This window comes from Malurus melanocephalus, unplaced genomic scaffold (assembly GCF_030028575.1).
Source record: "Malurus melanocephalus ecotype Western Australia unplaced genomic scaffold, MMel_1.1 scaffold_146, whole genome shotgun sequence".
NCBI classification, from domain to species: Eukaryota; Metazoa; Chordata; class Aves; order Passeriformes; family Maluridae; genus Malurus; species Malurus melanocephalus.
The window spans coordinates 1,211,190-1,236,171 of record NW_026623378.1 but is presented as its reverse complement, the minus strand read 5'-3'; the positions used below and the strand labels follow the sequence as shown (position 1 = coordinate 1,236,171).

The 24,982-nt window shown below is 41.6% G+C and overlaps 1 protein-coding gene across 5 annotated transcripts in view; it reads right to left on the bottom strand.

Annotated features, from left to right (window-relative positions):
- Positions 1–5,849, bottom strand: part of WAPL (WAPL cohesin release factor) — a 63,672-nt gene extending 57,823 nt beyond the window's left edge. For 2 of the 5 annotated variants that reach the window (XM_057371413.1, XM_057371417.1), the window contains exons 1-2: positions 4,912–5,186; positions 1,263–1,786 (exon numbers count right to left, since the gene is read on the bottom strand). In XM_057371413.1, the coding sequence (XP_057227396.1) occupies positions 1,263–1,764 (502 nt within the window). In that variant the 5' untranslated portion in view covers positions 1,765–1,786; positions 4,912–5,186. Of the gene's footprint in view, positions 1–1,262; positions 1,787–3,266; positions 3,288–4,203; positions 4,451–4,911; positions 5,187–5,732 lie in introns of those variants that run through there. The other 3 variants (XM_057371415.1, XM_057371414.1, XM_057371416.1) reach the window with 3 other exon arrangements.
- Between the last annotated feature and the right edge of the window lie 19,133 nt (positions 5,850–24,982).

The window sequence follows — 24,982 nt, the reverse complement described above, 5'->3', positions numbered from 1 at the left end:
AAACTCATTACTATTTCTTCCTCTTATGAACACTGGGGCATGAACTTACTCCACTTCTTATGGAAACTATATTCAAACTTAAAATGTAGATTTTATTTCAAGAYTGAAGATGAATCATAGTTAGAGACAGCTGCTGAAAATCATATGAAAACAAGAAATATTTTTTCAGCAAAAGTAGGAGCAAGATCAAAAGACAACTACACATCCCACCAATTGTGTCTGTAAAACTACGATTCAAATCAACATTTCCTGGGTTTTCTTGAATTAGATCTTTTAACATATATTACAAATAACTGAACTGTGTCTATCTTCTACTATTCTGTACCTTCTTGTTTACTGCATTACACCTCAACAAGTCCACTAAAATTTCKRATTYCMAWTTTYTAAGGGTTTGCTATAGCTGAGAAATGAAAGTTATGTAAGTTCTTCTCATTAAAATTGATTTTGATAAACCAGAGCAAGTCAGTAGGTGTCATCTTCATCCAGGTTCATCTAATGTGATCTTCTACCCAATTATAGAACTGTGGTTTAATCAGCCCATTATACAAAAACCTCYCATGAGATATTCCAAGAACGACTTGAAAAAATTACAGTGATGTTCAGCTCCATGGGSCCCTTGAATTCCCTCTGAAAAGTATTAAGGTATCTTACAAACACTCCAGAGCCCAAAAACACCTCCAAAAGGAAGTTTAACAGAATTCAGTTTCACAGGTCTGAAGTTGTTTTATATACACTGATACAGCTGTGCTAATTACAAACAAAAAACATTTGTGCAGCTCAAGTTCACAAAACTAATTTTCCCATCCAAATAATGAAATAAAGCATGGTCTAAGCTGTATCTGCATCTTCATGGCAGTAAACACGTACCTGCACTAAATCAAAGCATTCTGTTACAACTAACRCATCAGTGTTCAAAGTACACGCTTAAAAACCAAATGCACTCAGCMACTTTAGAAAAGGAATATGATTATTCCATTTTATGGAATAACTGGACTAAGTGGATTAACATGCTGCACTGAATCTAAAGCACTGTGCCATGATCTGCAGACACATGGATTACAGTGCTGAACACCTTGACCAATGTGTAAAATGCACAACATGTCTTAGTGCTTTTAGTTAAGCTGAATATCCCCTACAATTGTTTATAATAAAGAATTGCCCCCCAATTTTATTAGAACACACAACCATCCCTTGAAAACACAAACTCTAAAAGGAGATTAACAAAGGAAAACAGAAGTATCTGAACAGCTAAGCAAACATACCTGCRGTTACAAGTTTAGCACTGCTGCCCTTGCATTCTCCATCTTCCACACTTTTGCTYGCAGTTTTTTCTTTTAAAAGAGGAACAGTATTGTCAAAAGGTATGCACTTGCTGGATGCAACATTTTCTCCACTGTCTGGCTGATTAATTCTGCTGTTTGCTTCAAGTAGAGGAGTGAAGTCCTCAGACTGAGCAGCTTCACCAGGTTCTAGCTGAGAGGAGCTTTTAGCCTGTGTCACATTCTTTGAAGACACAGGAAGAGATTCTTCATCACTGTCAAATCCAAATGGATCCTCTGTTACCTCATCTTCAACTTTGGGTTTCTTAGGAACTTCAGAAATATCTGGTTTGACACTGGGCCTCTTCTGTCCTAATTTGGCCATGAAGGTGGTTTCTCCCCACTTTGTACTAAGGGTGGTCCGTTTGTTGGAAAATACTTCATCAAACTTGGAACTGCCATTTCCCCCTTTCCGGCTGTAGGTCTTTCCAAATCGGGATGTCATTTTGGCTCCTGTTTCATATTCTCTGTTGTGAAAGAAATAAGAAACATCAATTCACCGACTTTCTAGTACAAATGACTGTTGATCAAACAGATCCATCGTCTGTTTCTTTGTAGACTCTCTCATTCACATGTGACTGTCATTATGGCAAAAGTTTCTGCACTAAGTATCTACTAAAATAACTCAAAATTCAGTTGTTTGCACATTTATAAGACAATGGGACAATGGATCCTTAAAAAAAAATCTGCCAAGAATGATATTGCTTTGCTCTAATGTTATATTTTCAAGCACAAACAGCACTGCTATCATGAAACACCATGAAACAACTCAGCAATATTTTCACCACATGTGAACATGCAGCTCTCTCCTAGAGTCCAATAGCACAGCATAGCATGAAAAACATCTTGCCAGTTAAATACAAAAACCGTCAGAATATTTTCAAGTTAAATATATTTAAGACATATTTTAAGTACTGATTAATCCCAGCGATGACAACTCCATCCAGTGTTCTTCTTTCACACTCAGACTCACTCAGMAAGTGTTTTACTTGGTAACATGATGTGGTTTTTGCCATCTGCATCAGTCCTGGTCAGGGCTGGTGCACAGCAATCCCCCACGAGTAAATGTGATTCATCAAGGGACAGGAACAGAGACACTGCTCAACCATTTCTAAGAACATGGAGGACACCTTAAGCAGGCCAGTGTAAACCATTACTGTTCACTGGCTCTTACAAGCACAGCCACCTCACAGCTCACTCAGAAGAATGGAAGTTTAAAATTAATATATTAAACAGGAATACATTKTAGAGCTCCTTGCATGTGATCTATTTCTACTTTTGTTTAATTCCAAAATGAAGACAGGCCACCTGGGGTTTTTTTACCCAAAACAAACCCTTCAACTGGACAAATGGAAACTTAAACCCTAAACCTTCATATCTGTTTTGTGAACCACTATTTCCCTCTTTTTGGTCCAAACATGGATAGGAAATTGTAATTCTTTATAGTCACCCTGAATCTAATCAAGCCCATCTTTCTCTCTGAAACTCCTCTCCATCCTGGAAGTCTGTTAAAAAGGACAGTTGTCTAAGGTACAGAATCAAAGAAATCTAACTTTYAGAACATTAACTAACTTCATATCAGGTAAAATATATGAAAAATGTCAGGTAAAATTATCTTTATTGAACTTATCACGATCTATTTGTTCAATGCAACTGTTTTTATTATTATTCCCAAAAAAACATGGGTATACTGTCTTTGCTATTTTTCACCTCAACACTCATAGTTTCTCAACCTGAAGTATGAGTCTTGCTTCTGACAAAATGGCCAGACTGCTTTCCAAAACCGTCCATCACTTCATTCTAGCAAGACTATCTCACTAATAATAGCCTCCCTCTATCACACCAGGCCAACCTTCATTTATACAAACCCAGCAATTCATGTGGAGAAAACAACGGATAAAATGTTAAGTGAATTAAAATGATCAAATTAGAACTTCCTAAGTTTACCAGGTAGATGGTGATGCAATGCTGAAGAACTACAGGAACACTCACTTTGGGAAATGCTCTTCACCTCAGCAGTGCAGCCAAGGGAAAGGGARGTGCTTATCTACTGACCAGAACTGTGCAAAAGCCCGCTCTGCAGAGGGCTTCTGGCTGCTCCTAGGAGACAGAGCWCTTTAACCCCAACTCCTCTTTTCCCCACAGTGTTATCAACCCACTCCACATTGTTCCAAACACATTGCTGCCAAACTYASTCTTTTTTACTCCCCTGAAGGTAGCTCAAATTTTCTATCTACACATACTTTAGAAAGCAATCAGCAAAATAAACCAAAATTACCAGTTTTATTTTGCTGACACTTGAAAATATTCATAACATCAACCAAAATATTTTACAGCAGAAAGACCAGTTTTTTGAGCCATAGAAACTAAAGCAGAATATTTATTAATATCTCAGTTTCTAYACAACTTACAGGAAAGAAAAATTACTTCACTCACCACTAGTACATTTTTCTCCCTTAAACCCTTAAGACTCAAATAAATATTACTTAAATGAGCATTACAAGAAGTACTCAAATGTGTATTTTTGACGCTGCATTTCCAGCCTATGCAAAGATAATGACAGATTTAAATTACAGCTTGTGGCTTGCAGTTCTAATGAGAACATGCCTGTAGTCAAGAGGGCTTCATCTTCAGAAGCTTAAACCACATTTTTCTATATACAGATTTTTAAATTAATATCAGTTCGTAAGAAGTTTTAAATCAAAACATAAAACCSCACATTAATACTCAATATTATGTGCACAAGTTAAAAAATGAGYATCAGGAGAATACAAATATGCCACGCTATAAACTCATATCTTAGATAGCGATTAAATTTAAGGCATAAAAAGGTGTCTCCTTACACAAGAGCATCAACAGAACAGGATTTTTACCCKTTACTTACAATTTTCTCTTGATATTTCACTCAGATGAAAATAAAACACTTGGTCAAATTCACTCTGTTTCCACTCCCTGCCTCCCTCTTCTGCACTGTCCTGCACCATTTGGAGTGCAAATATAAATACRTGTAAAAACCCGAAACGCAGTGCTCCCCCATTTCCCAGAGCTAACTCGGCGGACCAGCTGGAGACAAAAAACCCGGTAATTCCCGAGGAAGCCCATCAGCCACCCCTACTCATCACTCCTCTACACCGCTCTTCTTACATAATCAAAGGAAAGAAAAATAGGTTAAATGCACGGAGGCAGAAGGAGCTGATGAAATCCCACGGTGACAGTTTCTTTTTTCCTCCCTCCCCCTGCGGCGGGGGGGTGCGAGCGGAACCGGGTCACCCCACCACTCCCTGATGTCATTTCCCTTCCCGCCCGGCCACCTCCCCCGCCCGCCGCACCACCGGCCCACATTACACAAGTGCCCGGGGCAGCCGCGGCCCGGCCGGGCGGCGCARCCCGCGGAGCCGTAACCCCCCCGCCTCCCAGGCCGCACTTCACCCCCGAGCCAACTCCCGCCCCACAAGTTCGCGGCGGGCCGGGGGCGGCGGCCCCACACGCCTCTCCAGGCGGGACAGCGCCGGGGGCCGCGGCTCTCGCCCGCGGGGCGCAGGGCCCGCTYGGCGGCCCGCACGGCGCCGCCACCCCCTTACCCGGCACCCACCTCGGCGTCAGCGGTGGCGGCGAGTGCCGGGCGCGGGCCCGGCCGATGTGGCTCCGGCCGCGGGTTCGGGCCGCCGATGCGCCGCCTGAGAAAGGCGCTCAGCCGGCGGGACGCCTCCGCCCCTCCGGCAGCGGACCCTCTCGGCGTGTCGCGGGCGTCAGGGCCCCCGACGCCGCCTCCTCCGGCGCCGCTTCCTCCGCACCGGGATTATCGCCGCGCTCGGGACAGGCCCCGGGACCATCTCTCCGCCATTTGCCCCCGCTCCTTCCTGCCGTCACCGCGCGCGCCCCGCCCACCGCCGCCGCGGCCAATCACCGCGCGCCTCGCTCGGCCGCCCGCGCCGCCTCCGCGCCTGCGCCCGCTCGCGCGGTGGTCGACGGGAACTGTAGTTTGCGGCGCGGCGCGGACCCCGGCACGGTGCCGGAGCCGGCGAGCGGGTTCCTGCGGCGGGGCGGCCCGAGCTGGGRTGGAACGCGGGGGTCCGGCATCGTGGGGCCTGCCGCCTCCTCGCGGCCGCCTTCACCCGGGCCCGCGCCAAGGCTCTGAAGGCGGGGCCAGCGGGGCCCGCCGCGGGCAGCCCCGACCGGCCCCACCCCGATGGCGCTCGGGCCCAGGTGGGTCCTGTGGCACCTCGAGGGGTCTCGGTGCAGCGCGGCCACCCCGGCCCGGCTGAAGCCGGAGAAGGTCAGAACGCTGCCCGGGAGTTGGGGAAGGCTGCAGGCGCTGAAGCGGCCCTGCGTGGACTCCATTAAAAGTTTGCGGTGCCTCTTTGAGGGCAGGCGAGCCCCTCGCGCTCGTGGCCGCGCTTGGCTGGTACTCACAGTGGGTGCACAATGTCCGGCCTTCACATCCGCTCCAGGGAGGAAACATGCTCTGCACAGAAGGCCCGCCGAACCAACACGGTGCAGCCTGTGAAATTGTGCCTTTCACATGCTCCCACTTCCACAAGCTGTTACATCCACCCACATGCGTTAGATTTATGCACACCTTTGAGGCTTTAATTAAGATGCATACTGTGCAGAGAGAAAAAACGCTCCGCAAAGTTTGTGTCATGCAGCAAATACATATGGGCATCAAATAGTCACCAAATCCAACATTTTACATTCTGCAGCAACATTTTATAAAATCCTTGTGGGATAGAAAACTAAGGATTCATGGCCAGAAAAACTGTGTTAAAAAAAGAACATCACACAGATGTAGTTTGGCCATTTTTCAGAGAAGTGAGTAATTCAGAAAAATCAAATGAAACTCTCCAGCCTTGGGGTTAAAAATAGTTTCACATACTCATACACAAACCATCATAAAAAGCTTTGCAGTACAGGTCCCAAATACAGAACTAATTAAAAAATCTAAAAGGCTGATTTCACAGCCCAGAAGAGGTTAGAGTTGTCTCCCTACCTCTACGTTTTTTCTTAACTTTATATTTACCCAATGATAAGAAATGACTGCCTCTCAACAAGAAGATGCAAGACTGGGTTTGTTTAGTCATCCTGAGTGTAAATCTGGTCTTTACCTGGTCCCTATTGATGTGTTAGAGCTTTCAGGCATTACTTCTGAAGGGCAAACATGCTGTGAACRTGCTCTCTAAAGCCAGTGTACAACTGGTCCTGCTAGAGAAAGTGAAGATAAAATCAGCTGGGCCTTGCAATGAGAACTACAAACTTCATTTGGAATATTGTTGAGGTTTGTGTTGTGTTTCAGAGAAGGCTTACAAGCTCATCTGTATCTCACTGCCTGACTTAGTTATTTAAGAGCCACTGAAAAACAGGCGACAAACTTTAAAATTCGTCATTTGAATACAAAAAGTGAGATTTTTTTTTCTCCTGAGAGTACTCTTGAGCATAGCTCCTAATTAGCTCATTTAAACTCTAGAGTAAAACAGATACCTAAACCTGTTTGAGTTTTGCATAGTCTTATTTGGCAGCTAACTGATCTGTTAAACAGAGAGTAAAACTACTGTGAGAGCTCAAACTACTGAGGCTCTGAGAAGTTCTTTACCACATAAAAGTTTGTTCTGAGAACCWGAAAAAGGGAAGAATATGGCCACAGTAAGGAAGTGAGACCAAGAAACTATTAGGAAAAAGTTTCTATTTTGCTATGAAGTTAGAAGAATTGAAATGAAATTARATCTGTTTCCAGTGTAAAGCCTACCTAAGTCACTTATACGGTTATTTAGAGAATTTTGCAGTCTAATGATAGTAATTGGATGTCGTTTGAAAGCTCTCACACACCTTATACCCCTGGGCTAGCTTCATATTTCCAGCAGTATTTCCAGTCTTTATAGAAACCCTACACAGAGTAATCCAAAACACTGCAGATTCCTGGTCATGAGGGAATTTCCCATGACTAGCAGAGGATAAATTAAAATCATTTATATGCTGCCTATCCCATCTCGGGTACCAGCAGAAGTCTGTAAGTTAAGCCTTTTACTAGGACAATGGTGGGAAAACAAACCTCATGTTCAAGAGCAGCAGAGATGTGTCAGTTTTACTGCCCTAACATACTTAAGCTAAGTTGAAAATTTGACCCTGTGTCTTAATAAGCTTGGCAGTTAACATGCTAAGCCTTGCTMTTTTCATTTTCATCTGGCTCACCTCAAATATGCAAGTGCCATGGCACAGCGAATAAAAGCCAAATCCCATCTGTGTTTGGCAGTAGGTATGTTTAATTCTCAGAGGATGGGATTTAACAGGCATTTAATGTATTTTGTGAAATTATATTACTGATAGTTGCCATCTCGCCTCACACARAAAAACCACCCCAAAACAAAACCCCAACCACACAAATCCTTTAATAAAAAAAAAAGTAATCCATGAAACACTCCAGTTTGGCATTTGTCTCCATGAGAAATGGAGTGGGAGATAAGCAGCCATCTTCAAACAGCACATTTTCTACCTKCAAAGTTTTTGGGGAAAGCTAAAGTGAGTCCTACAGCTTCCCATTACTGCCCATAAGAGAAACCATCATCTTTATTACTTATAATGTCACAAAGCCCTGAAAAACACAGCTCAAATCCATCAAAGGTGGAGATAAGGGAGATAAAACCATAAYAGCAGAAGGAACACATAAGAGTGACAAAACAGTTATTTGGATACATTGCATCTTGATACACTCTAGAACCCACTCAGTTCTCTTTCTGAAGTTCTGTGTCAGCACCTGTGCTGGGGGAACAAAACAATTTTCAAAATGAGTTGCGGCCCAGTACAGAGCTTTTAAAAAACATTTTAAACTGTTTCAGTTTGTTCCAAAACAAAAGGGAAGTTCCTTCCCTACCTATCATCGAGGTGGGAAGGGATGGATGTGAAGAGGGTGTCCCGCTGCACTCACAGCTGCTGCAGTGCTTTCATGTCCCAATTAGCACCACTTAAAATGCTAAACATTTTGGTGCTTTTTTCTTTTTCTTTGCAAAATGTCAGCCTGCTCCTGTTGCTGTCCTTCAAATGTCATGGGGCACACACAGGTGAGAGTACACAGGCCCTTGCCATTTTGATTCACTGGGGCAAGAATGTCCCCCTTGCTATTTGCACAGTAAAGGTGAAGGGAGGGTGAAGAGRCACAAGAAGTAACTAATTACCATATTTTCGTCAACTTCTCCAGAAATAGTCACTTAGACTGTAGAATTGCCATTAATGTGCTGGAGGAAGGGCAGCAACACCAGCCCCAGCAGCAGCACAGGACTGGGCAGGAACAGCAGGGCTGTACTGAGCTGCAGCAGCTGCACAGGGCAGACACAGTGGATTGACCCAGGCTGGATTCATGTGCCCATGAAAGCCACTCTGTTACTGCCGTTTTTAACTGGGCAGGGGAGAGAAAATATTACAAAAGGCTCATGGGTCGAGAGAAGGATTGGGCAAGATCACTCMCCAATTACTGTCATGGGCAAAACAGACTTGACTTGGGAAAATCAGTTAAATTTCTTGCCAAGTCAGAGTAGGATAATGAGAAATTAAATCTTAAAACACCTTCCCCGCATCCTCCCTCTTCCTAGGCTTAGCTTTACTCCCAGTTTTCTCTGTCTCCTCCCCCCTCTCACATATTCCTCTCTCTCCAGCTGCAGTGGGGCAGTTTTTGTCTTCCCTTTCTTAAATCTGTTGTCCCAGAGGCGCTACCACTGTCACTGTTGGGCTCAAGCTTGGCCAGTGGTGAGTCCATCTTGGAGCCAACTGGCAYTGGCTAAATTGGGCACAGGGGAAGCTTCTGGCAACTTCTCAAAGAAGCCACCTCTGTTACCAAAAGCTTGCCATGCAAACCATAAAATGGAAAGTACAGGGGCAGGGAAAGAGGAGAGCTCTGCAGCCCAGTGTACAGCAAAGCATGATTTGTATCAGGAATAYGGCTTTTCTTAGKGAGGTGTTTCCAAAGGATAATGTACCCCTAATTGCTGACACTCAACCCTGAGAAGRAGGACTGAAAGGCATTCAAACAGGGGGTCTTTATGCAGCTTTAGATCATAGTTTTCAGTAGCTGCCTCCTTATGTGTGGTGGTCAAGCCAAGGCATTAACCGTCAGTAACTGGAAGATTAAAACAGCACAGCTGGACAGAACAAAGGAATGTTTATATGAGTGCAGCAAACGGACAGTTCTCTGTGATTTAAAAAAAAAAATGTTTCCGGGATCATGGCATTACTGAATCAGGCCCAGGCAGCAGAAAAAGTTGTGCTACTCCACCTTCTCKCCAGCCTCCACACCCCTCTGTTGCAATCATGCAAGAGGCAGCATCATCCCTRCAATGTCAGAGCCTCTGGAAAGACTTGTTTTACTCGATGAAACAACAGTAGTCATTCACCTACGACTRAATTCTCAGTGGTTTTCTGTGCAGCTTTTTTCCCCTAGGTGATCAGCCTGTAAGTCTCCTGGAAAAACCTGTGGTGAAACTCTRGTGGGAAAGCACAAAGCAGCTCTCACCTTGTTATAATCATCAAGGTCAGAACYTTTTTTGCTTTGCAGTATATTCCCAGCAAGCTCTGCTGAGAAAGTAACTGCCTGTGCTGTTTCCCAGTGAAGATTTTACGATGTGCTAACATGTTTCAGGAGAAAAAAAAACCCAACAAAACAAAGGCATTTGTAGTAAGGATGCAGCCTCACTTTAAAATCTGCAAGGAAAGTCCAAGTTCCTCTGTCCTTTAAACAAAGGACATTGTTTTGTTAAGGAATAAAAAGGTGCTGTCTCTCAAATATCTGAGATGTCTTGCAGCCTTGTAGGATGACCAGATTGAATACCAACCTTTCCTTCTCCCTGAATTTTTTGGACTCTTTTTAGGATCTTACTGTTTTCCATTATTACTGAATTTCTGTTGGTCTTTATAGCAATAGCCCTTAAGGAAAKCTACCAAAGTGCACCAACATAGTGCTTGTTGGAGAAAGAAAAACACATGGGAACCCAACAAGAAATTTTTCTTAAAACAAGCTCATTGGTGCAACTGTCACGGTCCTATATTATTCCTCCTCTGGCAACAGGGGAGCAGCCATTTCTGTTGCTTACTTTGCTACTTTGCTTCCTTCATCTTTTATAAAGGGCAGTATGTGACCAATATTTTATCTTCCTTTGTTCTCTTAGTTTTGGTTTTTGGGTTTGCACGTGGCTTTCACGTGCAGATGCTGTAACCTGTAACATTACCTTTTGAATTTTAACTTAAAAGTTTTATTTTCACCTTTATATTTCCCAATTACTTGTTTCTACTTTTTAGAAAGAGGCCAGTAACCACATCTACAGCAGTTACAAACTATTAAACTCCATCAATATCAGGTCAACAAATTTGTGCACTGGAACCAGGATGTGTGGCCATTGAGGATTGTGTGCAATGCTACAAAGGACAGCAATATCAACTACAGCTAGAAAAGAAAATCCACAGAGAGTTAAAACTCGTGTAACTAATGAGGTCTGGATGGACGTGTCCCTGAACATCATGACAGAATTAATGTACAATCTAGCAAATTAAGCTGATAAAATGAAAATTGAAAAAAAAAATTAATGTAAGATTTCCTCATGGGGATGTAGGAGGCAACAAAATATCAGTTAGTGACTTCATTAGTTTCCTGCCAGAATACAGCCCCRAACAAATTACTTTCACCTTTACTCAGATTACAATACAGCGCCATGAAAAAAGCCGCCAATGCCTGTTGCACAAGACCCTGGTACACCCAGGGCCTTAMGTTGTGCCAGTTTTGCAAAGCTGTTCACACTTCAGGTTACCTGCATACAAYGCAACCATGTCCCAYGAAATGATCAAAGATCACACTAGARCATGAAACAGAGGGCTTGTTAATGAGTGGGGGCAGAGTACACTCAGAAAAGTAGTTAAAGATGATAACAAAAGGCTAAAAACATCTGTGCATTGATTGGTTCTTTAGACATGTCACAGAAGTGACTTATTACTAGATCAGTCACATGTAAGGGCAACAGAGCAGGCAGTGCATTTACTGTCCAAAATCACATTATTATTCTAATAATACAATGGCCTACGGGCAGCCTCCTTATGTTATACTTCTCTGCTGGATCTGTGACCTTGAAATCGTGTGACAAATGTTTATTGTGCAGCAGAGGGTGTTTTTTTCTTGGTAAACATTTGAAAGAAATGGAAGGAATTATTGATGCAAGAATTTAGGCTCAAACTAAGACGCTTTGACTGACGCAAAATGCCTCCCCAGTGGTTTTCATAAAGAGTAAGCCTTGCACCATGACTGGGGGAAAACATAATTCCCTTTTTATCGTTTAGTGTATGATACCAAGTGGCTTGAACAATATGCCAAGTATCTACTTGGTGCTTTTTTGTGCCTTTCAGATAGTAGATACTTAAACATACTTGAAAGCTCATCTCAATCAAAATACCTTTGCTGATCAGCTGTCAAGCAGACTACAACAGAAAAGAACTACAGTTCACTGAAAAAGAAAAAAATCTTTCCATGTTATGCTTCAGCTAATCCTAAGGAGACTTCATCAGCAGAGTGCTATGTCTTCTAATGCAAGGTGTAGGAAATTTTAYTCCTTAAATGCTTTCTCAGTCTTGCAGAGAGCTGTTTGGTGGCTAACAGGTCCTTTCTGTCCCCTTCAGTTCCCAAACTCTAATTTTTAACACAGGTCCCAAAACAAGAGAGGGAAAAAAAGTATTTAGATCTTTTGGTTTGACTTTCCATTTTCTCCCCACCACCAAATGCAAGATTGGGTAAGGGCTRAGTAATCATACAGGCACAGTTAAGTGGTTTCATCTTTGTATAAAATCATCACTTGGGTCATTACCAGCTTGGACCAGATTCAGGCATGCTGCAGAGGAAAAAATCAGAAATCTTTCTCAAACTGTTGAATTATCCACCAACAGTTATCAGTAGCTAAGACAGGAAAAAACATATTTGAAAGAGCATTGATCACAGTTCTTCATTTTTATTGTACGTACGTCAGCATGTACAAATATTGAATGTTCCTGTATGAAAGAAAGGGTCGATTAAGCAGAAAAGAAGTTTTAAAGCAGTARTACCTCTCTGCTGGACTCCAGTGACACCTACTGGTAAATAGAGAAATTACAAAACATTGCTTGAAAATACAGCAGCATCAATTTATGAACCTGCCCTTAGGATCGCTAATAACTCTTTTTTTTTTTTTGGCAGCTCAGGCTACTAACTACACTGCAATCAGATTAATTAAACAGTGTATTTTTCAAAACCGGATTTTTACTCGATTATTAACTACTTGAAACTCCATTTTTATCACTCCAAAGGTATTGTSAAGTTACATATTTTGCTAATGGCAGCAGTAGATTAAGATAGGCCAGTGAATTCCTTGCTTGATGGAGTACACTGGACATATTTCCAATTTAATGTATTTTCATTAATATAACTATAGTCAAAAGTAAATAATTTAACACATCTCCATTTGCTTTCAGGTGCATTCCTTTTAGCACAGATTCCAAAAATGAAGATCTCAGTAGCTGTGAGAAAGTGACTGAAATCATGGCTTTCTGACATGTCTTTGCGGTTTGTAGTGCTGAACTGGTTTGYCACAGCTGTGTTAGTCTGGCAGGTCATACAGATATTTCTGAATGGAACTTCAGCCAGCACCCGTAAGAGAATAAATACCAATAAATTCCCTAAGTGACAGTTGTGGGATGGGGATTTCAATAAAACCCCACATGATGCAAGGCTTTACCCACTGAAAATGGATGCAATATTTACAGTGTAAASTCAGAGACACCACAGTTGCCAGTTGGAACAAGCAGAAGCAACACAGTAAGGAAAAGCTGCACTACAGCTATCTGCACGAGACTCACCCTCCTATCTAATTGGGCTCCATTGCATAAAGTAGCTCAGTGCATGGACATGAATTTCTCTGAGACAGTCTGTGACTGAGGGATTTCTTCTRTGATTGACAGGGAAATAGCATACAAAAGGTTTTCAATCCACAGTCTTGCCACACAATTGGCGATAAATATCACTGATGGAGCTCTGACCTTCCCCATTGCACCAGCAAAATTTGCCCTACTACCTCTGTCAGGTTTAGAGTTGTCTTAGTTTCATCCCTAACACTGAGGYACTTTCAGATATGGCTGAACAAAGCCATGAAGTTTTTACTTCTTTGTTCTGCAAATCCTGCAAGGAACTGAAGGTTCCTGTCCAAAAGYCTATTTTGGTTAATTCTGACAGTTTCCAGTGCAAACTGTCCAAAGACAATCAAAATGCTCTATTATAGAGTGGTGAGGCCACCTGGCAATGAACACAAACCACCTCAAATCAGCACAGAGGTCAAAGTATCAGCCCAGGCATCTCAGAACAAAGAATGCACAGACTTTTTTTTTTTTTAGAATACAAAAATTTAAGTTGAAAAATCRCTTCTGACAGAACACATCAGCCAGATTTGCACAGGCAGGAATATCGTTGTAAGTTACTTGAAAGCAGACAAATGGGAGCAAGGCAACTTGGTTTTGTGGTAGAATACTTGTGAAATAAATGCTGTTCCCGGAACTTATTAAAAAAACTGGAATATGAAGACAACAATTTCTAAAGGAAATGTAGAAACATTTTTAGAAGTCAGGCTATAAATCTGCTAAGCAGTAGTTCAATATTGATTTTACAAACATTTCCATAATAATAGCTGTACTAATCTGTGCACATAATTAGAACGGGTAGCTATCAGAGAAATTACAGTATGTTGCAACTTACGAGATGTGTTAAAAGAATTATTTTTTTTTAACATGATGCATTATACTTTATCAGAGCAGAACTATGMATGATGCCATGGAAATCAGATGCCCAGTTGTTACTTCCTGGCACTCTGCATTTAGGCCCTGGGTTAACCATAACTTCTGTGAAGTGCACAGTGTTGACAGACTGATAGGAAGCTATCATAGTGACAAGCAAATGCATATAAAGAGACATATTTAGAAAGAACCATCCCGTAAAAATCAGACTTTGTACCTTGGCTAAACAGATTCACATAATAYAATTATTTACCAAGATTAAAGCTTCTTGTAAATCTAATATTAATTTCTCCACATTTGGAGCAAAAATATTTAAATGAAACTGAAGAAAATCCATCCAGTCCTTTGTTGAAGATAAGTGGGAAGCTTTCCTTGGCAAATGAGCGAAGCCAAGTAACCTGTTTCCAAGTTTCCATTCAAACCCAGTAGTTTAAATTTCTATTATTAAAAAAAAAAGACAAGCCCAAAGCTATCTTTTATGTGAACAGATGCTGTGCTGTCTTCGTGAAGCTGCAGGCTTAGAGGCAGATTTTTCATGCAGCTGCAGAATGAAGTCAACAAGCCCACTCTGTTCCAGGGTTGCTATTCAGAACCTTTTGGGCAGCAATGAAAGAAGATCACATCAATTTCATGCTGGTTTTGCTGCTCTACAAAGAAATGAGCAGCAGACAGAGACACGAATCATGCCTAGATTGCGAGGGAGAAAAATGTGTCAAACTCCTCAGGAAAACAAGGTATGGAAGATTTAATCAAATACAACTTTTACAAATACATCTTTTACTTCAGGGTACTTTTGATGCCATGGCACTATTTCTGTAACAGCCTCTACTCTGCCTGAGTTACAGACATTGAGCTTCATGTGCAATTAAGTACCATGAGCAGGGCCCCTGGATCCCTCCTAGAATAGATCTGACAGACATTGGCCTCTGTCCCCATCAGCAGCATTTCTCCTGTGGCCCATGTCGATTCTCAGGATTSTGCTCTGCATCTGACATTACTCCCAAACTACAGTCCAACACACTTGTTTTACAATATGAATTTAATTGTAATAACAAGAGAAATTCTGACTGCAGGTACAGAAAAACGTTTTCAGGCACGTAAGGAAGCAAGGTGCCCAGARAGCCTGTGCAGTTCCCATTCTTGAAGGTTCCCAAACCTACCTGGATAAAGCCCTGAGCAATCTGGTCTGACCTTAGAGCTGACCCTGCTTTGAGCAGAAGGCTACGTGAGACACCTCCTGAGGTCCCTTCTCAGCAGGACTATTTTATAATTCTATGATAAACTCTATATGCTAGTAAGTGCCAARTGATTCATATGCTTTTTCAAAATGACATTATATACATACACACACTAATACCTGTACATTAAAATACTTTAACTTCAGCTCTCTATAATGTTAAGAGTCTAAATTATTGCCCACAGAAYACCTCATTCTGTGTGACACTGCTGCTGCAGGTTAGGATGGCTGCAGTGCAGGGCTAGAAAATACAACTCTCAGCACTCACCAGGTTGTTCAGATCAACAGAGTAAGTGTGCATAGCTAGACATTGTTCTTGCAGTACTCCAACRGAGAGGATATAAGGAATTAGCAATTTGGAGGTGAATGGATTGCCTTTGTTTTGCCACTAGTTAACAGCAAACCCTAGCATTTCAGTGTTAGGAGTCTTGGAAGCAAAGCTTGGTAAAAAGCAGTGAACACATACCAATGACCACAATCAGRGTTAACCATGCTGAGATATGAATTTATAAAATTGGATAAAAKTAGAGGCACAAGAGAGCTGGAAAGGAAGGTACTGCAATGGAGCCTGTCAAAACCCASAGACTAAGCATTGCCGTATCTTTGCCTTTAAGGACACCCAGCAACCTCAACCAAGTACATTCACATTAAACTTAAGTCTTGTTTATTTCTTGTTTATTTCCCATCTTTCACGTTAAACTCCAGGAATGTAATCTGTATTTTTCTCCACAGCTTAAGAAAGTGTTAAGTGTGCCTGCTAGCAGCATTGATTCATCCAAAATGTCCTCATGTTGGTAACTTGGGACATTAAAAGAACAGGACTTTGAAATTCAAATGGATGAACTGCTGAAGTGTAACCTCTGATCTGCTTCGGGCCATACTTGCACATTCCCTTGATTACAGATGAGGCTTGGTCTGTTTCCTACTGGAAAGTCTTGCTCCCCCACCAAAGCAGCAATTCCACTAACTCAGTTTTGGGCAACACCTGTAATGCAGGCAGGTGTTTGTGGCCTGAGCCTGCACATTCAAGCTACTTCTTYATCAGGTAGAGGACTGGAAAAGCTAGAACTGCCAGAGTGTCCCTGCTGCTGATACCCAGTATGGGCAGATGGGAGCAAACTGGTGTGACTCCAGCAAACCTGTCTTATATCCCTTTGCAGGAGACACTTGAGAAGGTGCAAGACAAGCACAGACCTTCCTCTCCATTCGTATTTCACTGCACTTAGACATATTACAATCAACATTTGCCATTCTGCTTGTTGGCAAGTTATCAATCACGAGACTTCAGCACATTCCGTCCTAGAGAAAAGGGATTAAACGATCAGATTTTCTACTGACAAGCTAAGCAGCCAGTCTCCCAGGAAAAAGATCTTTTCCACAAGATGTTAAAGAGGACAGCTTTGTACTCCTATCACCAGCTACTTGCTTGTTCAAATACTTGATAACACTTTATGCTGACAACTAAGGTGCCACATTGATCTGGACCCCAACTCAGCTTTCTCATCAGACCCTGGACACAACTCAGCACTACAGACAYGTCTCTGATGGCTGTGGCTGCCATGGAGCCTTCTCTGCTCTTCCTGCACAAGTACTGTGAGATTGGTAAAGCCACYTCCTATACCTGCTTTGCTGTCATTCTCAGCTCCTGGTTCACCAACATTGCAGAGCAGTCTCTTCTTACTACTCCCTGATGGTAATCTCTCTTTTTTAACAAAACAGGAATCTCAAATCTAACCTAATAGAAAAACAAACCMMAGTCTGGTAATAAATAAGGTGAACKGGAAAAGTCCTTGATGAATTCAGTTCTCTTTCCCAGGTCCTTCTCCAAAYTCCATTAAGAAAGCATAAAATACAAGCTCTCATATATCCTASGTACAGAGCAATTCAGACAACTGGCCCACAAAAGCAACACTTCAGAAAACATAAGATCAAGATTCTCTGCAACTCATTTTCCACATCTCATGGCTGGAAACCTGCTGCATGTCCTAGCACCTTGTACAATGAGTCAGATTCAGTAATCAGTAGGAAACAGAATTAGCAGAGAAGGCAAAGATATTCATGCAGTGCAATTTACAAGGCATCTGTCTGTTCATGAATAAGTATTTTCCTTAATTATCTGTAATAGGAAATCCCAAGATTCTCAGCTGGCCCTGTCAGTCAATATTAACTACGGACTTGGAAAATGACACAAAAATAGAAAGGAAATTGAATCCTGCAGAGGCTGCAGTAGCACTTTACAAGGAATGCAAAWAGAACTTCACTGGGAACAGTTTCATTATTGGCATCATTGGTCCCACTCCACTGCAGTTTGCCAACACAGCACGCAAAACAATACAATGTGACATTTAGTTAACTTGCAGCTCTCACACGGTRCTAAGAGACCACCAGAGCTGGCAACACCGATGAAAGCGTAAAGACCAGAGCAACACATGATGGTTATCCATCCATGCTTACCTTTTAGCGTGCAGTGGTTTGCCTTTTCAAATTTCTGAAGACTTGATCATAAAGATGATGCAGTCCTGCAAAGAATTGTGTAAGGCATACTCCTGGTTTTGSCTGGTTGAGCACATAGTGCAGATGCTGTTCATTAACAACAGGGGATCTACTGTTCCTTCTGTCCAATAGCCAATCACCTGCTACAAAAGATGGAACCTGCACCTAGCAGGCAGGGACTCTGGGGACTTGGCCTGGGGTAGGATTGTCACACAGATATTAGGTGGTCTCACTCGAGGCTTCAGAGTACTGCTGGCAYAGTCATTCCTCATTACTGCATGACAAAATCCATCTGCAGTCGCGGGTCCAGGAGCACCAGATATCAAATACAGAGCTACAGACGTGGTCTGCAGGCTTCCAGGTCAGCCAAKCATAGTTATCTGGGCTGAGCAGCAGCTACAGAAGACAGGACACACAGAATCTCACTAAATGTCAGTAACAGCTGTAACCATCCTGGAGACAGGGAGTGAAAACTGGCAAACCAGACACTACTCCATTACTCTTACACAAAAAGAAAGCTCGCAGTCTTTCCCATCATCATTTTTCATTCAGTCTGCTTCATCTGCTCACTCTGCCTCTGGCATTTCATATTGGCATCCATCTCTCCTTACCACATTCCTTCCTTTCCTGATTCTCCTATATTTTCCCCCTTGRCTTCTCTGACATGTTTAAGAGCAGGACGGATGGCACAACAATGCCATCATGCTATGTCTCCATCACTGTACTTAGCTTTGACCCAGCTAAATACAACTTTGCTCTTTGGCTAAATCAGCAGAAGATTTAGGTTTTTCTAAGGCACTGGGATTCAATTCCTTTAAAGGGGAGCAAACACAAACAAATGAATAACTATATGGGACCAAAATATTTGTTTTGTCTTCACAGGCAAATCCCCAGCAGCAAAAGACTGGCCCAACGCAGAACAACACACACACATAYACACCCCACACCATCAGATTGCTTTGCTTCATATAAGCCAGGAATCCAAATAAAGCTGACACCTTCGCAACAGCCAACAATCTGCCAGGATTCATCACCAGATGACTGCAACTTACTCAAACATTACTTTATAATTTTAAAAAAATATCCATTTTATAACAATACATTTCTATGTTAATCAAAAAAGGTTTTTTTTTTTCACCTCCAGACTTTCACAAATATATGATTTCTCTTGCAGGAGAAGAGTTAACTCAAGTAATTATATTTCAAAAGAGAGCACAGTCAATCTTCTTGTAGAGAATTTCATTTACAGTCAATTATTAACAGTGCATTGTGTCATGCTGACTTTGAATATCTAAATCCACTGCTTGCTCCCAACTTCTTCTGTTATATAATTTGTGGCTTGAAAAATATCCATCTAGGTCCTGTCATAAACTGATAACAGCTCCAAATATCAGTGAGAATTATTTCTGTTGGGTAGGTTTGAATGTCTGCTTGTAGCAGTGTACCCGAGAGCTACTCTGTAAACAGACCTTATGTGCCAGAGTATTACACTTCCACTGTCTGCAAGTGTCTGTCCTTTTATAAAAGCCTGCATATATCTAATATTTACTTGATAGCTTACAATGCATTAGTGATTAAGGAGCATTTAAGACAGACATGAATCTAAAGGTTTTTCTACACACAAAAAACTATTAATGCAGATTAAAATAGCTTTGAAAACAAGAAACTTGCTTTTAGCTTCAGTTTCTGTAAACACTTTAAAAAAAAATGCTCCTAGCCAAAGTTAATAGCCAACTTGTCATTCCTTCCTAGGTATTGTTTATCTTTYATATTCCTTGGAAAAAACCTCAGCATGGCAACCTGCAACCTGAAGTTCTACCAGCTAAAGAAGCTGCACCTCTCCCATGTCTGAGCTTTTTCCCTGTCAGAGCAGGACTGTTCCGTCTGACCCAGGTATGMTAGAGCATGAGACATCAGTCACAGAGACCATTGGGGATTGAAAGCATGAGAAGAGAAGCCACGTCCTGCACTGCCAAGGGCTGYTGGTGTTGCACCAGGACCACAGAAGCAGAAGAATTTTAAGCTTTCTGAGAGCAGGTCTACAGCCCATCACAGACTGTGGCACTTCCTCCCTAAGAGAAACACCAACACCTTTATAGGGTTGCAAGAGTTGAAGAAAGGCTCTAAGGAAGCTACAGAACAGCATGAAGGCTGAGAACAAAGCAGGATTCTTTGACATACGCTGGCCTGACATACTGGAAACACTGGGGATTTAGGCTGCACATTAATTCGTACGACCATGGCTCCAGGACAGATTACACATCATACAAACAGTATACTGAACATTGTTAAAAAAAAAAAAAAAAAAAACAAAAAAAAAAACCCAACAAAAAAACAAAAAAAACCAAAAAAGCAGTGTTAGTGTTTTGTAGGTCAAAAGTGATTTAACAGCAAACCTCAGACAAATTGTAAGAAGGTAGAAGAACATTAAGGCTGTGAAAATTGCAGAACTAAGGGGGTAAAAAGAAAGTAATTTCCTTGCCTAAGGGTGAGGATCTGTGCTACACTGATAGAAAAAAAAAACATACTTCATACACCACTCCTACATTAAAAACAGATTCTTCTGTCTCAAGGAGAAGATAGAGTAAAAAAGGCAAGTATCTATAGTAGTCAAAGAGGGTTGACCAAATAACTTTAAATATTGTCTATGAAGATCATCATTAGTATTTCTGACTCCTAAAAGAAAAAAAGGTTCCACAMGCCATAAACAWCTGGTCAGTTTTGCAAAATTACAGCCCTGAGGAAGCTTCTGCTGCCATAGTCTCCACCTGACCAGGCTGTACCTGCTGCAGCATCAGAGCCCTCCCAGGCTGCTACAACCAGCAGCTGTAGTTCTGTCTCCAGCTGGGTGATCCCTCAGTAAATTCACACCCACAAAGACAAGATTTACTACTGACTTCCTCTTTAGTAGTAGCCATAAGGCAGAAATAATTGTCTTTTTCTTTTCTAGGATAACATAGCCTTCTGTGCAAGCAAGGACAGACGGGTCTTCTAGACAAAGYTGGGACTCAGGCAGCCTCTGTTTGTGGTATGGACTTTCTGAGTAACTTTACATGACTCTTAAATCATGTCTAATTTCTGAGTTACAAGGAAAAGATACTACTTTTTCCTTCCTGCCTTTTGTTGGGTTTTAGAGGAGAGAAAACCCCATTTTTGACATTCTTAGAATGGAATCCTGTTACCCCTTGCAGTCTTTTACGGCTTCCCACTAAAAAGAGCTCATTCTTTGGTGAGAAATGTGGCACTGGGGAAAAGGGAATGTTATTACTTCCCTTTCCTCAGTGACCTGCTTTATGAGAAGAGCATCTGGCATGGCAGGCCTCCCTTGTAAAGTGTGGTAGGACTTGACTGATACAACCAGACTAGTCACTTCGAGTTGCAATTTAGCCTAGAGTGCAGCATAACAAACCTTTATCTTCTCACACTTATAAGATAARACAAAACCAAAATTTTCAGAGCACAAGGCAGTAACATATGGATTGTCCTATCATTATTATACTCCTGGGATTTGACAATAGGGGCTACTCAAACACTAAATAAAGTAAAAATCCTCACTAAAAAAATTACCTTGTAATTACTTTCCGAAGGAGTTAAAGCAACTAAACCCTTTCTAACTCCTGAGCAGCTAGGAAGAAAAGTTCAAATAATTTAAYAGGCATATCTAAAGAAGCCAGAATAGAGCTTTGTCATCATTCATSCTCAGCCTCCATCAGCTTCCTGTACTCACTTTTACTGTACTTTATTTTCAGTTCTCTGAACTGGCTCATTACACAGGAAGGAAGAACCCTACCTTTAGGAAGCAGCATAATAACACATTACATAAACGACAAACTGTAGGAACAGCCTCAAAGGTAGCAGATGAGAGCAAGCTGAGAAATTTCTGTAAGCTGTAAAGCATTATTACCAACAACACTAAAAAAAAAATGAAAAGGCAGTATCACATAGAAATATACTGACTAAAGGTGCTTAGGCTCAGMCCTGAGTTTAAGTAGCACTCCTGGGCCAATAAGCAGAGTGTCTGTGGGTGTGGGTGGTGGGGGGTGTCTCAGATGAGGTCAATTAGGGTCATTAAGGCCTTGTCATTCAGGCCTGACACATTTCCATTCATCTTCAGCAGGAAAAAAAAATGCAACACAGTTCTTCAGAGAATTCACAGCTATGCAAGCACTGTATTTGCACAGACTTAGGATATATTTGAGGAATTACACTGTCTCAAAAAGGTATCACARGCCCCATTGCTCTTACAATTTAATTTTCAAGTGATTATTGGCACAGCTGGCTCTGCACATGACTTGTGCCTACACAGCATGTGATCACATTCCTCACAACCTTGTGACAGTTCACAAGGCCTGTGCTCACTTACATCCATTTAATTTACTGTCCTGAAAATGRCAGGAGTGCCACAATATGGGCTTTGAATCAACGTGGCCAGTTGCCTTTCCCTCCAACTGCTATTTTAAATAATACCCCAAAGTACYTTGCAGAACATGCTGCATGTGTACCTTCCCAATACCAGGGATCTTTGGGTATCCAGCATCAGGACATCCAAGAGTACAAGGTGGTGCAGATTCTYGACTGTTATCCCCATGTGTTTTCTTTTTTTATTACCATTTTCAGTATCCTATCCCATATGCTGTTTTGCCATGCAGAGAAGCTAAAAGTGGTAAAAGAAGTCAAAGACAGAAGAAAGTGCAGCACTACAATTAGAACAGTTAATATTACTGACAAGCAGKGCCCAACAGCAGTAAGTGGCTGGGAAGAAGTGTTGTACTGACATCTCTATTCTGCCTCCACAATCGAAACTAGCACCTCTGCATGGTGCTTCTTGTGTGGTGTTGACATGTCCTCTGTTCTCTCCTTGAAGCACAGCATTCATTTGCTCTGTCGATAAAATGAAGGGGAAGCATCAACAGCCTCATGTCTACCTGATCTGACAGCCTGTTAGAGTCCAAGTTATAGAGAGCAAGAGAGGCTGAAAATCACTTAAATATAATTCACATCAGGAAATCAAAGAGAAACCATAGTGAATTTAAATGCAACATGAGAAATATTTGGGGATGTAATTAAAGCTTGTGTGATCACATGGTAATTTTGAAAGAGATGGGGTTTTTTTTAACTTTTTACCTTGGTGAGCCTGGCAATAAAAGGTGAAAGAAGAGCTATATTAATRTTAGTGAACCAGCTGCTCTCAGGGGAGTGTTTTCAAACTCTCAGAACCTGGAGTGAACTAACAGGCCCTAATTGCCCTGACCAGCCTCAGCTGCTGCCTCTACCCACCCCTCCTAATGAGGAGCTCTATTTAGCTCAGCCCTGGACACTCTTTTTCTCTGCAGGAAGGCTGCTGGGTTGTAGCTCTCTCCCTGCTGTGACTGGGTCTTTTTTGGTTTTTGGCTTCTTAGCTTGACTTTAGACCAGCTTCCCTGAGATGTCTTGCCTTTATTATCCTTAGCTAGTTATTTCTTAACTTAATGTTGATGCTGCTTTGTTATCCTTGGGTGCTTAGGGAAGGATGTGGACTCTCAGCTGCTCTYCCTCAACCTGGCAGCTTCTCAGGTAATGTGAGACTGGACCCTGTCTGGTGGAGGTCTCTGTTCTCTTGATTGTGCTGCTGGGTCTGGTTTCAGTGTTAGCCCTGAGTGTTTTCTGATACAGAGTTTTTTACACCAGTTTTACTTACTGAAAATCATACTTTGAGTATTTCTCCTGCTCTTTTACTTTTGTAAATGAGTGGTACTAACTTGACAGGGCTTTTATGAGTGGGCTTAGTTCAATAACACTTCTACTGGTGATCCATGTCTATGAACAGTTTGTGTGAAAAGACCTTGATCCTGTGTTTCTTGTTCCTAGGGAACTTTGAAAAGAAATTTAGACTATTGCAGTCAGCTTTATTGGAACTACTAAGTCACATTTCACATAACTCTCATATTCCATTCTTTTAATAATATATTAGCAAAGCAGTCTTCTATTTATATCTCTGATGCTCTTATTCACATTATAAATCACTGTTGTTTAAACTGCAGTGTCTCTTATAAGAAACTCAAATTAGCGTTAATCCTTTTTCTAGTGATAAAATATTAATTCTGTAATACCTTAAAGCAAGGGTATTTGCTATTAAGTGATAAGTCAATAAACAATTTTATCCCTCCTGATACATACCAAACTAAAATTTGCAGCATTCACTGTGATCCTTAAACATCCCAAGACTGGGAGAAGTAAGCTTTCCCTGAATTAGCCAACAACCCTGAATTTCAGGGTTGAGAGGAAGGTAACAAGACTCACCAAGTACATACAAGTCTTCTCAATTTATAACTTCTAGYAACAAATACCAAGTAGGATCTACTKATGMATGTTATCTTRTGTTGATTTATTACATCTGAAAATTGCTTCTGGCAAATGYAACTGGGAATTATTTCTACTATTTAAGCTAAAATCAGAGCCATTGCAATAAAGCCCTGCTTAGGAAAGACTATTCATGTCAGGACCCTTGACAAACAGATTAACTACTGCTCTCTCTGCTAATTAAAATTTGCATATTAAATTGGACAATACTGTAGTATGCTATGAGCAGGAAATTGATGCTTGCTGTGGGTTAYAGCAATGGTTCTCAGTCTTTCTCTGATGACCCAGACTGCTTACTTCTGCAGCTCCCAACTGAGAAACTTCCTTACAAAGTAAGTTCCTCCCCGAAGGTTCACGTTTCATATAATTTGTGTCTCAGCTCTCCTGATTGTTACTGTCAGAATATTCAATCTTCTCATARATAACGAAGAAGTTGTTTTGTTGCTTTTTCCTGTTGCTCTAATCAAATTGATAAGCTGGCTAGAAAAATCCTGTGGTATTTTTTTAGAAGAGCTGCACAATTGCCAGCCACAGTAGAGCATGTAGYTTGAGGTAACAGAAACAGTAAGTGCTTCTCTTAAAACTGAATGTTCTAGAGCTCTACTTAGTGATTAATCAGAATCTARCAGGCAATATAATCTAATCAAATTAAGGAACAGTAGATAAGTTCATGGTGTGACTTGCTTTTCAAGCACTGAGAATTGCTTAGACCAAGTAGAAGAAGAGAAAGAAGTGGTGTACGACTGAGACTATATCAAACATTACTACCAAAGCAGAACCAGGGAAGAGAGGTGTGAGAAAGATGGACCTCCAC